Here is a 14,381-nt window from a genome sequence, read left to right as displayed (position 1 = left end):
ATCATCATTCACTTTGTGTGTCTCTATGGATCTGAAGAGTATTCATTATCACTATTTTTCGTTGTACATCAAATCTGTATTCCTATGTTTTGATTTATCTTGCTTTGTCATCGAAACCTCACTTAAACGAATTCGGATGTAGCTCATGATATTTTCTAATTCTTCTGCTTCATCATTGTCTGTCATCTTCGTCATTAGATTCTGTGTATTTAGATATATACCTTTGTTATAGTAGAGATGTCTCAGTGTAGCAAAGGGTCCATAAAGGCATTTAACCTAATGTGCCAATTTACAGGAGCTAGTTCTTTGTCTTTCTTTCTTATAGATGCATGGATCCTTGCATATGCTTGGCTGATCTATTCTACTCTTATTGTCCTTACGTAGATCTGTATACTTACATTCATTGGCACAAATGGAGAGACCTATTTCAACACGGCTGCATTGGTAACAAATGTTCGCAATTTTCCAAAGAGTCGAGGCCATGTTGTCGGGCTACTGAAGGGATTTACGGGACTTTGTGGAGCTATTTTTACTCAAATATACACTACTTTCTTTGCACCAGATGAGGCTGCTTTTCTCTTCATTGTTGCAGTAGGCCCAACTATGGTGGCTGTCTTTGTTATGTACATTATCCGACCAATCAGAGTGAAGACAGGAGATAGCACAAGATCTGAATCTATTGGTTTCACATTCATCTATGCTGATTGCCTTGTCTTGGCCAGCTATCTAATGGGTGTTTTGATCGTGCAAGACTTTGTTACATTAAGTTTCTCGTTGAGCTTAACCATCACTATAATCTTGCTCTTCCTTATATTGCTACCCCTTGCCACTCCTCTTGTGTCATGGTATGTAAGGACAAAGAACCAGGTTCCTGTGAACAGTAAGATCATTACTGGTTCACAACTTGTCAGGACACCTCGAGAGGACACGGAGGTTGTAACTCCTCTTTTGAGTGAGCAAATTCCAATGGCAGATGTTGGTTTTACAAGCAATGATTTAGGGCAAAATCGAAATGAAACTTCAAGCCGAGCCGGGAGCTTTACGGGATCGGTTGATTTTAGCGAGTTAGAGGATGAAAAACCAGTAAATATTGAGCTACTCCCTGATGACATAAAAGAGCATGAAATTACCAAGATTCGAAATCGCATTATATTAGCGGCAGCAAAAGGGGCAGTGAGAGTGAAGAAAAAGAAGGGTCCGAGACGAGGAGAAGATTTCACTCTTCTTCAAGCCCTCGTGAAGGCTGACTTTTGGTTGCTCTTTTGGTCCTTGTTATGTGGAGCTGCTACGGGTTTGACTGCCATTGATAACATGGGGCAAATGAGTCAATCTCAAGGATATAGCAATTCAAACATCTTTGTTTCTATGATGAGCATTTGGAACTTCTTAGGCCGTCTTATTGGAGGCTATGCGTCAGAAATTCTTGCCAGGTGCTCAATCCAAGCTTTTGCTTGTGATAATTAGTCAATTATTTAAGGAAACCGTTCCAGTTTAGCATTTACGCCATGAATCAGTCTTTTGGTCATACGTCAAGTTTGAGTTCGTTCATCGTGTTTTGGGTAGTTAGTTGAAGAGTTTTAAATCATTAATAATGTCTTAGGTAACTAGTCAAAAAATATCTTGTCAAATGTTTAACTATTGATCAATGTCCTTGATCATCTTTCAAGTGTCTTAGGTCATTGGTAAAAATTGTTTTAGGTGATTAAACAACCGTGTTTTAAATCATTAATCAAGGTCTTAGATAATCACATCAAGAGACAATGCTTTATTTTTGTGGATTCAGTTCATAAGTGTCCTAGATCACTATCAAGTGTCTCAGATAATCAATAAAGTATTCTTAGATTTTTAATAAAGTTTTATTAGATAATCACGTAATGGTTTCCTTGTGTTGATTGGCTCTACTTCTGCAGAAAGTATTCACTTCCTCGGTCATGGGCTCTGGCGTTCGCACAAATCATAATGGTGATTGGTCATTTCCTTTTTGCTATGGCATGGCCAGGCACATTATATGTTGGAACTCTTTTCATTGGAATAGGGTATGGTTCTCACTGGGGTATTGTGCCACCCATTGTCTCAGAGATCTTTGGGATGAAAAGCTTTGGCATGCTTTACAATGTCTACACTCTTGCAAATCCGGTGGGATCAGTGTTCTTTTCTGGAATCCTTGCAGGTTATCTTTATGACCGAGAAGCGGCAAAGCAAAATGCTGTAGGACTCTATTCCATGGTCGTTTCATCTGAATCCACGACATGTACTGGGGCAGTGTGTTTCCGCTTGACTTTCTTGATAATGTCAGCTGTGTGTGTTATCGGTGTGGTGCTTTCCGTGATCTTGTCTATCCGGACTCGGATTGTATATAAGACACTATACGAAAGATCAGGCAAGGAGGATACAAGAGTGAAGTGAACGAATTAAGGGCAAGGTACGAGGAAACATGGAAAAAGATTGGATCTTGAAGTCGGATAAATTATACTTTTTGTGCAACAAATAAGCTAAGAGATTCTTTCATACTCTTGTGAAAAAATTATTCAAGTTCTTGCCATTGTTCATTGTACATGTTTATTGTAAGGATGTGTAGCATTAAAGTTTCAAGGAAACCCAATATCTGGTAAGAAGATGTTATAGAGGCTTCACAAAGGAAATTAAGTTTTTTAGTCCCGCGAGTGGAAATAATCTCAATAAGTGTAGTGGAAATATTCTCAAAGAATGTTACATGTACTATCATTAGTATGTGTCTTTACTACAATTAACATGACTCGTAGTAGTAGTGGTAGTAGACAATGTGAAAATGTTTCAGCACATGATGTGGGTGATCCCAATGACAACCACAATTGGTTCACAAAGGAAATGAAGTTTTTTAGTCCTGTGAGTGGAAATATTCTCAAAGAAAGTGTAGTGGAAATATTCTCAAAGAACGTTACATGTTCTAGCATTAGTATGTGTCTTTACTACAATTAGCATGACTCGTAGTAGTAGTAGTAGTAGACAATGTGTAAATGTTTCAGCACATGATGTGGGTGATCCTAATGACAACCACAATTAAGAATGTGGGTGATCCTAACAACCAGCTCAATTAACAATAAGAAACGTAATTGGCAAGTTGTAAAGAGTCGAATTTTGAGAGAAAAGAAACACCACAAAATTTAGAGTTAAGTCTACATAAACTTTGTTCAAGTTTTCTGTGATGTAAAGTTTTAGGAGTGATGTTAATGCTTTATACCTGTTTATGTTATTTGAGGATTTATTGCACAACTTATTCAAAAGACTTTAGGCATTTTCTTGTCTTCTTCTACTTTGAAATACAAGGACATTATAAAAATGGCCTTTAGTTTTTTTTGTTGTAACATAGGTGTCAATGAATATGTGTTTGTACAACAATATAATGATTCCTAAAATGGTTTCTTCTTGCCAAATGTCAAATAAAGTTTGTAAAGTCTCAAATGACACATTAATAGAGCCCAAAGATGATCGAAAAGGAAATTGGCAACACTTACGAAATTGTAGTAAAAATGCTCTATAAATGTCAAAATGCACCTTTGCCACCTCAAACCCCTGACATTCTCGATTGAACAAATATCGTCTATGGATCTTGAAAACAAGGAGAATCGGAATGTAGATCTAAAACTGCACTAATATGTCTCATAATAGGACAATGCTAGAATGGTTAAAGCTTGATGCCTGTATCCATATATGAAGTGCCTCAAATACTCATTCATAAGAACATCCCAACGCTGAAAGTTGTGGGACTTGTTGAAAGGATGAGAGAAAATGAAGTGTGGTGACATTTGCCTTGAAAACATACACTTGGTATTCCTTCTAGACGCCTTTTTCTTTATGGTATCTATATTATATTTTGCTTTAGACATATCATGACCTCAATCACTATTGAATTCTCCTTCTCAGATTATATGTAGCTTACAAATCATCTTTAATAAACTCCATTTATGTGAGAAATCCTTTGATCTAACCCTGATCTCTTATCACAATATGCACTCATCAATTCTCAATAACTCACAGCAAGACTACAGTCAAAGAAGACTGAATACAATGAGAAGATAAATGCTAGGAGGAGGAGATACAAAACATGAATCATGGTATTCAATACAATGCGAAGATAAATGCAAGGCAGAGATACATAACATAACTGCCTAATGTAAACAGCCAGTAGCTGGCTCTAAATGAAAGCCATGCATGAGAGAAAGAGCATATGCATAAATACTCAACATCATTCCCCGTATGCATTTTTGCACCTTTTTGCTTATGAAACTGTGTATGAATTTACAGATTCAATATAAAGAGCAAATCCCAATTTAAACAACAAGATAAAAAATTTTAAATGCAAACTAACTTTCAATCCAATTTGTGTCATGTCAAACTTCCCCCGAATACAACATGAAAAGCATTAATATATCAAAAGTAGCACTTTGTCTTTCTTTTTCTACATGAAGATATTGTATGAAGTGCATGGCTCAATTAGATGTCCTTGGCTGTGTTGCAGGTAATGAACCTGTCCCTTCTTTTGCTAGTGAAAACCTGATAACGTTCTGCATTAAAAGACCAAACCATATTGAAAGTTGAGCGAAAAATCGTATTGGAAGGCATGATCAGTCGGAAGCTATCATTATATCATACCCACGGTACATGCAAATGCACACAACGAATATAGAAAAACTAAACCGAAAGTCAAGAATGGTCTGTATCAGATGATAGTATATAAAAATTAGTATAAGATGCTTGGAAAAACTGAATCAAAAGGAAAGAAGATTCCTACCCATCATTTTAATGAGTCTCGGATATATGCAATCCTAAGCACTAAACCCCCTAAAAACTCATGACACTCTTCCGATGAATTACTAAAATGGCACGAATTGTCTTAACCTATCATTTTATTGAGATCCGCTAGTATGTGTAAATGACCATGAGATACCAAGAACTACTAATTCACAAGGCAGTAACTGTCTGAACCAATCACTTTGATAAGAACTACTGGTATATGACGCCTAAACCCTAAAAATCATGGCATGCTTAGAAACACTGGATGAAAAAGCAAGAAATGTGTGAACTAATAATGTGTGTGGTATCTGGAACTCACCATTGCTTGATTACCAAAACTGAATAAAAAAGCAACCATGATCTCAAGCCATCATTTCTATCAGATTAAACAGAATATATATACATACATAACTCTTGAAGAAAAAATACCGCTTAAACCTATCATGTGATGATACAATCAGTATGTGTAGATAACCGCAAGAGAAATAGCACAAAAAGCACGTTGCATGGAATTTAGAAGTAGAGGAAGACGATGATATATTGAACCTACCTTTTTCTCGACGCAAGATCGAAGAACAGAAAGAAGCGCAATGCATCTTTCGGGATCATACGGCTTGTCAGTGACACAGTTGAGAAGAGACAAAGCTTCAAGAGAGCAAGGAGGGTCGGGGTTAGGGTTAGGGTTAGGGTTAGGGTGAGTAGGGTTACGAGGGTTTGTGGCCATGGATGAAGGGAAGAAGAGTCGGATAGGGAGAGAGGGAACAGAGAGGAAAGAGGTGTCGATGTTGCGTGGAATCAAAGGATCCGGAGCATGGCTTCACCATAGCTTTGCTTCTTCTGTGCTCCATGAGCCAATTTGAGGAGATCAAATGTATGTATGTACATAATTGCTATAGTTGTGAGGGTATTCCCAATGCGAATTCTAAAAACTCAGGGGGGGCATTTTACGCAGTTTCTAAAACCTTCACGACCTTACACACACTTTCGGAAACCTCGCTAAAGAGTTGTTTGCCGAGTAATTTTTGAGTACCTCATGGCTCGGTATCTAAGCCGATTGCTCAAGAGAAGTTAAGGGTATCATAATAAAGTCACTTTGAAAGAAGGTTATCTCGATTCCTCGTCATCTGAAAACCTATTTCACAAGACTCGACCCTTGCTTTGAACAATGCCCAATAATAGATTTTGTTATTGCACCGTCTTATTATTGCCCGATATATACTTTGCCTGAGACATGATTGCATCGTAAATAAATATTTAATGCACCTTTGAGTGACTTTGGAGAGTCTTGTTCATCAATAGTAAATGCTATGACACTCGAAATGTCATGCTCACCTCCTCCTAGGAACGTCTCTTGATCACTAATAAGTGTAATGAATACTATATGTTACACAATGAACCGACACAAATCAACCCTATATGATTATGGTTTGGCATTGTTGGTTTCAATTTAAACAACACACTGGATCATGGTAGTGAATATTAGTCATTCAAGTGGTCTGTCTAGTAGTGAATATCTAAAATGGCTCAAGCAATACACATACTAAGTCTTCGCAGTGTTTTTTTCATAGGCTCATAACTAGAATAAAAAAAAGAAAGGGGCATTCAAGTTTTTAAGAAAAACTTCTTGATTAACAAACAATGAAGTCAGTTATCACGAAGGTAGCAAAAACTTAGCTTTGCGGCATTTAAGAACTGAAGGGCAAATCTAAGGCGTTTTGGTGTTTTTCCTTCTTTTTTATGAAATGTGCTATTCCTTTTATTTTCAGCCTTAATAAATGTATCATATCTAATTGCGAAAGACAAAAATTGATTATGCTTTTCCTCTCATCTCCAAAGATGAATCGTAAACTATTATGTACCATAAAAAAAAGAATTGTATGAGCCTATGGCATTGGTCAAGGAAACAAGGGTAACCAAAGACATCACATGCATTCTTGTGAATATAAATATCGGAATTTGGGACCTCCATTTGCTTTATTCAACAAACATGATTGCAATTCTTACCTAATATGTACCATGATCAGAACTTCGTGCCCTAATTCCTTCGTTTCTAAGTGAACATGATAAACCCACACCCCCCTCTTTCGATTTGTTTGGCATGCTTGAATGTGGCAACCCTGCCTCTTTTTTCTTTTTGGTAAGAACACACAATTATATTAATGGTATGTAGAATTCGTTTGTTCCCAAATTTTTAGTCTTCTAAAGCCAATAGAAAACCTGAATATGCAGATGAGGAAATGATCCCCACATGCTCTAACATCCAAAATTTCCACTAAATTAAATTTGATTCTTCGATATTTGCCAAATATATATCAATTCAACAACATTCTTGTTGCATACGTGAATCGTGATCACAATCATCTTCTCTCTCTCTCTCTCTCTCTCTCTCTCTCTCTCTCTTTGTGTGTGACGGTGGTGGGTGTGTTCGTGTGGTAATAATGTGTGTAAGTGGTTCACGATCTTTCATTTACTTTGTAGGTAGGTAAGTAGAGTACATGAAAGAAAAGTGGAGATAAAGAGCAAGTCTACTACTAAATATTAAGTATTGTCTCAGTGAGAAATCGATCATACGAAGCATTCATTTAGAATTAAAAGAAAATGCCGTCCACAGGCACAGGCAGACAGAGCAAGGCTGTAAAAGAAAGGAGGGGATGGGTGAGATGGGCGACACAGAAATTTCAAAAGGAACAGTATTTTGAGAGGGGAATACAAAAAAATAAAATTTCTGCCACGTGGGTCGATCGAGGCTCGACCACGTGGCCTCACACCATTGGTTTTCTTCGCCCATGTGGACCTATGGGAGTGTAGTATAAAAAGGGCCAAGATATTATCATCTTTTCTTCCGGATCTCGAGTCTGCCCAAAATCTCTCTCGAGTCCGTATAATTATGTACATAAATCGCCCGCCAAAAGATGCTGCTCAGATCCGGAAAACCAGAGAGAGAGACACACAGACACAGACACAGAGTAAAGAAGTTAGATTTTGGTAGAGAGGAGGAGAGAGGAATTGAGAGAAAGAGGGCTGATCGCTACAGAGGATAAGAAAGAAACTCAGAGGCAGATACTAAGACGGCCACAGGTAGACAATACATGCAGAAATAGGAAGACAGGTGAGCTTGTTTTGCTGCTTGTATTCAGAATAGGGTGTTTCCTGAAGCAATCTACTGGGAGCCTATAGGGCAACCACATGAGATGGCCGGAAATGAGAAGTTCCCAACCCAGGAGGAGATTCATGAGAAATACGTTAACATTATCCAGAGGCACCAGGTTTGGCAGAATTTCCAGACAAAGTTCTCCCAAGTACAGGAAATCCTAGACCAGAACCGAATCCTTATCCATGAAATTAATGAGAACCACGAGAGCTGATTACCCGAGAAACTCACCCGCAATGTGGGCCTAATCCGGGTGCTCAATGGGAACATCTCCCAAATTGTAGAGCTTTACGCCAAGCTTTCAACAGACTTTGCTCAGTCAATGGAAGAGGACAATCAAAACTAGATTACAGGATTGGGCCATTCCACGAATCTTAAAGCATTCGAGAGACTTCGTTCTTCGGACAATGTTCAGTTATTATGGTAATTACATAATTAAAATCGGGGATACGACATAGTCTTCATACTGTGTCACCTGTTACCAATGGAATGATTGGCATCAAATGTAATATCAACTGCGCGAAGAACTATCATCTGCAGGGATACATGATATGTCTCATGATGCTGGATATTGTGTAATAGTGGTGGAGACATGACCAAATTTGTGCAATAGAGGCATTTGTAAGCTATGCGTCTGGCCGGTCATACTGTTATACATTATCTCTTGATTTCTAACGGCGAGTTTTGTGGATTAGTTCTGTCTGAAGTTAAATCACGGGTTTGTCGTGTATGTCTTTCGGTCATGTATATGGCAACCAGTCTTAATCCACAGTAGCTATACAGTATCCTATTTAATACATTAGATTTGAGCACAGACAAGTCACATATTTCATATGCAAAAGTATGATACAAAGAAAGGACGATAAGCAAGCAAGGAAACAAAGACCCAGAAAACAGAAGCAGAAGCTACAGAGGAAGAAAACAACATAAAATTAAATAACAAGAAGGGCAGGGGAGAAACAGTAATCGAAAACTAAGGAGAGAGAGAGAGAGAGAGAGAAAGAGCTTTCTTGTGGCCTCAGCTACTGACTTCTCATCAACTATGAAATCTGACAATGTAGGTAATATATATCATTTTCGATCATCACTGGCCATGGAAAGCTTCGCACTCCGACACGACGCTGGGAGGGGCTATGTCGAAGTATATATACAGCTAACAAATTAGGGTTTGTATGTTTCCTTTCACATCAGGTGGACAAGAATGGGAAGTTGGACATTCTGAAATGAAATATCAGTCTAAGATCTCGGTTTTCCCATATTTTCAGAGATGCCCTACCCTCCCAACTATATATGTACAACATTACATACATAGTCCCAACTATGTAACATTTACATACATAGTTTGGAGGGGAGGAAATACTTATGTTACATCTAAGCCTTGTTATACGTATACATTTTGTTGCCTCATTTTCCTCGATTATGTGATCCATTATTGTTATTAGTATGTAGTTGATTCATCTCTATCCCCAATCTATAATGCTTCCAATCCATCCAATCGGTTATGTACATCATTGCAAGATGCTTCAACCTTTTTTTCTAACATTTACTAGTTTACTGCTTTACGGGGGAACTAACGAAAAGCTCAAGATTAATGTTGCAATAATTCAAAATTGTGAAAATGATTCTATATATGTTTACATATGTTTGTATATACTACATACATGCACCCATCCATGTGTGTGCGCGTGTATGTATTCAAGAATAGTGTGAAGCATTCTCTAGTGTCAAACACAACAAGCATTTCAAGAAAGAAGGAAAAACGCTCAAACGATACTCATAAACATAACCAAGGATTATGAGGAATATCTCAATTTTATGGTGTTATGCATAGAGAAAAATCTTTGACTTTCTACTCTAGTGTGCAAACAATGTCTCATTAACTTTATTGTTGGTCTTACTTCGAGCAACTACATGATTTGTATATTAGCAAACACCCTCTTAGAAATTGGGCAATAATGTTACATGGCAAAAGCCCAACATTCAATTACTATGAATTCTACAACTCGTGGCATTGAATCTCCTTACCCAAAGCCTTGAGTTTGTGTGGTATATATATATACATATATACATATATGTATAAAAACAACAACCATAACTCCTCACAATCAAGCCACAAATCATCTTAAAAGAATCTCCATATTATGCATATTAGATCATCACCAAAACGATTGGTATTAGAGCCTAAAGAAGTGTTGTGAGGCAAATATGAGCCAATTTGCATAAAAAAGCGACTATCTAACGCACTCATAATTTCAAGTTGTTTAAATGGCAATAAAAATTGGTGCAATTTGCTAACACAGAGGAATTTTATGATCACATTCTTCTTTGACCAAGGAAAAAATTTGTGTCAGAGGGGGGGGGGGACATGGTAATCGTCATTTAATACAAGAATTGAATGCATTGACCTAAGTGGGCTAACCTCCACCTTTCTGGGTAGTTAACTAAGATCATTAGGGGAAACATATAATTATGTGAATGTGCATGTTGCATATGTTTGTGTTTGTGCCAAACTGACTAAAGCTGAAATTTACTTATTCAGTATGAATGTGTATCCATGTACAATAGATGCATGATGAAAACAAAGATTCAACATGTTTCTAATTGAGATGTCAAGATTATAATATACTGTCATAGATCAAGGGTATAGACCCACAAAATACAAGCTTTAGGTTCATATAATAGACAATTCTTGAGGCTCAATAGATACATGACAGGATAAATCTTTAGATTGAACCCATCAAAATTATGATCCAAGCCATAGAGTTGTCATAAATGTCACATTCTTCATCATGTACATTTTGCACACGTGTATAAACAACTTGAATTGGCTTTCTATTCATAGAATAGGAGAATGTGGAAATGGCATAAATAACTTGATGTTGATGATACCACATATTGCATTGTAGCAAGCAATGGACCCACCATGGGCTTATTGCTGTTAGAACTGCCACTTAGCCCATAGATTTGGATAATGCCCCAATGACTTAAATTTCAGGTTTTTCAATATACATTCCTCATGACATTGTAGCAAGCAATGGAACTTGATTTCCAGCTACAGTTTATTTTACCTCTTGCAAAGTCATGCTATATGATTGAAAAGCCGAATGAAAATTAGGGAAGTATCCCTCATCTTTTAACTTCACTTTCAACCTCAGAAACTTCTCTCTGACATCAAGATTTGGAGGCGACGAGGCATCTCCCACAACAAACTCATATACATCATTATAGACCTCGAGACATGCCTTTCCTGGCTTCTTCCATGCATTCACACCATTACGGAGTTTCTCTACATTTTCCGCATCCTCAAACATGCCCTTCTCCACATATATATCAGACATGAGAAGATATCCGGCCGCATTCTTACCATTCCTTAAGACCCAATGGTCGAAGCATCCTTCTCCTAACTCCACATTTCCATGAGCTTTGCAATTGTTGAGTAAAGAGATCCACCCCGTATTGTCAACCTCTAGTGATGATGACGATGGAAGCATTGGAATGGTCAAGAGTATATTCTCTGCATCACTTAGATACCCTCCTCGCCCAAGGAGATTGATAAAGCAATCATAATGATTAGACTCCCCTAATATGTGGTATTCATTCATCATCTCCTTGAAAAGCTGAATAGCAGCTCTTACATTGCAAGAAGAAAGGAGACTAGCAAATGTCGCATTATTGGGTTTCAAGTTTCTCCTTAACATCAGATCAAAATATTGTCGTGCTGAATCATAATCTTGATGTTGTGCACACCCTGTAATGATTGCATTCCAAGATGACACAGCATCCTTTGGTCCATCTTCAAATGCTTTGCAACCATCTCGAAGGACCCCACACATTGCATACATCATGGTAAGACCAGTTCCTAAGTGCGTATCAGCTTGAACTCCTCTTTCGAGAATGTAACTATGAATTATCCTCCCCCTACGAAGAGCTCCTGTTACACGGCATGCCTTCAAGACACTTGAAAATGTAGTTGCATTTAGTAGGTCTGCGTGCCCTTTTTCATGCATTTGCACAAAAAAATGCAAAGCCTCTACACCATCATGTTGTGCATAGCCAGACAACATCACATTCCATATCATCACATCTTGTTTCGTTGACTTATTGAAGATAAGGCGGGCATCTGATAGACTCCCAGATCTTATATAGGCTTTCATGAGGGCGCATGCAATAAATACATTGGTTTCTAGTCCTATCTTCACGATTTGATCATGTAGAACCATTCCCCAGCTTACATCAATCTCACAGGTGCACAATTTCAAGACACTAAGATATGTGCTTTGTTCCAGACACACGCCTGCATATTGCATCTTCGAGAAAAGAAACAATGCATCTCGGAATTGTCTCTTTTGTGCATATCCAGTTATTATTGTACTCCATGTGACAGCATTAACCTCGTGCAATGCATCAAACACAACTCTAGCATCATTGACCTTTCCGCATCTACAGTAGAAACTCACAAGAGAGTCTCCAATTATTGCATCTATTACATAACCCTTTTTTATTATACAGGCATGGATATGCCTTCCATGATCAAGGGCTCGTACCTCGGTGCATGGCCTTAGAATAGTTACAAGCAAAATTTCATCTGGATCTATAAACTTTGCTTGCATCTCTTCAAAAAGCTCAAGAGCCTCAAGGGCAAGTCCTTGTTGTCCATGGGCATCAATTAATGCACACCATGTTACCAAACTAGGCGCTTTCATTCTTCTAAAGATTTTACAAGCCTCCTCCAAGTTATCCAACTTTGCATACATATCGATCAATGCATTTCCTATGGCTTCACTCAAAGTAATTCCATGCTCAAAGAGGAACCCATGAATCAACTTTCCTAATGTTAAGGATTCCACATATGTACATACTCTTAGCATATGAATATATGTAACTCTATCAGGCTCAACACCTTCCATTTGCATTTGCCAAAAGAAATTGAAAGCCTCATGACTTCCCTCATTAAGGGAAGAGAATCCACCAATCATTGTGTTCCACGATACCACATCCCGTTCTCGTAGTTCAATGAACACTTTTCTCGCATCATCGATGACTCCACAACTTATATACAAACTTATAAGAGCGTTCCCTACCACTACATTAGATTGCAAGCTGATTTCTTGCAGGATGTAGAGATGGAAAATCTTGCCTTGACATAGTGAGGCAGAATTGGAGCAAGCTTTAAGAATAACCACATATGTGTGAGAATCTAACATCACATTCGAGAGATGCATTCGACGAAATAACTCGAGAGTTTGTTCAATATTGTTATCTAGCCTCATATGAGCTAATATGATTGAACACCATGTGAACACACTTTGTTCTACCAATTGAGAAAACACTTCATTAGCCTTTGATAAGCTTTCACAAGCCACAAACATTCTAATCAATCTTCGGGCGATAAAAGCATTTGAACTGAACCCATGTTTGATGATAAGGTAATGTACCTCTAACCCTGATACTATGTTTCCTTCGAGTGCACATACATCTAGAAGGCAGTGAAAAGTTTTCATCCATATAAAGGGTTTCTTTTTATCTAATTTTTCCATAATGTTAATAGCCTCCTTAAGACGCCCTTCTTTGCATAGTGATCTTATCAAACCTTCAAAGACATGTGTATTTTGCACCTTCTGTGCAAGAGCTGTGGAGAAATTTGCTTTTCGGCGATGAAGATGAAAGCACACTATGTGGGCTCTGCGCATTCCAGCGACGAATACATATTATATCAGAAATAAATCAATCGACCCAGACCCACACTATGCAAGAGGGAATCTAAGGACCCCACTTCATATTTCCGCTTCTTTTGAAGCATAATCGCTGGGCCTGACTGAGCTCCCTCTCGCTATATGCATTCTCTTATATTTCATTCTGTTCAAAGAATCCATCTTCCAAATTCCCGCTAGGCCTCAGCTCCTTCTGCCGTATACATTCCCTTGTTTTCACTCTATTCTGATGTTATAACTCACTCGAGAAACTGGGCGAGTGAGTCGTCACACCTTTTAGGTGTTAAGAGATTTTACCATACCTATTAGCAATTACCTACCTGCTTGCTGGTAGCCTCCTCCATTGTTTTTCGTTGTTCAATATTTTGGCAACATAAATAATATGTCTCCCACATGCCTAGGCACACCTAAGATATCAATGAAAGTAATCAAGAGAACCCCATGTGTATGGCTGTGTTTGCTAATAATTGATGTAAATAATATTCCTATTCTACCTCGATTGCCATACTTACGCCTTCATGTGGTCCCGTTGGGGATGGTGGAAGTTTTAGTTGTGGACGTAGCCTATGGCTTTCCATACGTCATCCTCCTAGCTACTCTTATTGTCCCCTTCAGTGACCAACGATGATACTCTTTTATTCTTGTATGTATTTGCACATAATCGTGTCATGGTCAGTTACCATAGATATGGTACCTTGTTGTGGTGTTAACTTTCATTTCTACTTATGATCTCGATACCATGGCCT

The 14,381-nt window shown here is 38.0% G+C and overlaps 3 protein-coding genes across 3 annotated transcripts; 1 reads left to right on the top strand and 2 right to left on the bottom strand.

Annotated features, from left to right (window-relative positions):
* Nucleotides 1-384: 384 nt before the first annotated feature.
* On the top strand, nucleotides 385-2,554 carry LOC147847557 (protein NUCLEAR FUSION DEFECTIVE 4-like; the record flags this gene model as incomplete). Its single annotated transcript, XM_087339053.1, has 2 exons — nucleotides 385-1,430; nucleotides 1,911-2,554. Coding segments are annotated over 2 exons (1,542 nt in total), but the record flags the coding sequence as incomplete, so codon positions are not given.
* Nucleotides 2,555-4,285: 1,731 nt separating this feature from the next.
* LOC147847556 (uncharacterized) lies at nucleotides 4,286-5,628 on the bottom strand. The gene is made up of 2 exons (XM_087339055.1): nucleotides 5,324-5,628; nucleotides 4,286-4,544 (listed from the first exon to the last, which is right to left on the bottom strand). Exons 1-2 carry the CDS (start codon nucleotides 5,495-5,497, stop codon nucleotides 4,470-4,472), a joined length of 249 nt encoding a protein of 82 aa, XP_087195181.1. The 5' UTR covers nucleotides 5,498-5,628; the 3' UTR covers nucleotides 4,286-4,469.
* A 5,103-nt stretch (nucleotides 5,629-10,731) lies between these two features.
* Nucleotides 10,732-13,776, bottom strand: LOC147847555 (pentatricopeptide repeat-containing protein At5g39350-like). The gene has a single exon (XM_087339056.1). It carries the CDS (start codon nucleotides 13,612-13,614, stop codon nucleotides 10,984-10,986), a length of 2,631 nt encoding a protein of 876 aa, XP_087195182.1. The 5' UTR covers nucleotides 13,615-13,776; the 3' UTR covers nucleotides 10,732-10,983.
* Nucleotides 13,777-14,381: the final 605 nt, after the last annotated feature.

Source organism: Azolla caroliniana, unplaced genomic scaffold, assembly GCF_043228905.1.
Source record: "Azolla caroliniana isolate FFs.n. ecotype wild unplaced genomic scaffold, voAzoCaro1.0.p SCAF_872, whole genome shotgun sequence".
In the NCBI taxonomy this organism is placed as follows: Eukaryota; Viridiplantae; Streptophyta; class Polypodiopsida; order Salviniales; family Salviniaceae; genus Azolla; species Azolla caroliniana.
This window is presented reverse-complemented; position numbering and strand designations above follow the sequence as displayed.

Coding starts and splice junctions, on each gene's coding strand:
- LOC147847556 (XM_087339055.1), bottom strand. CDS start 5,497: ATGGCCACAAACCCTCGTAACCCTACTCACCCTAACCCTAACCCTAAC. Junction 4,545..5,323: donor GATCTTGCGTCGAGAAAAAG/GTAGGTTCAATA, acceptor CTTTTAATGCAG/AACGTTATCAGGTTTTCACT.
- LOC147847555 (XM_087339056.1), bottom strand. CDS start 13,614: ATGCGCAGAGCCCACATAGTGTGCTTTCATCTTCATCGCCGAAAAGCA.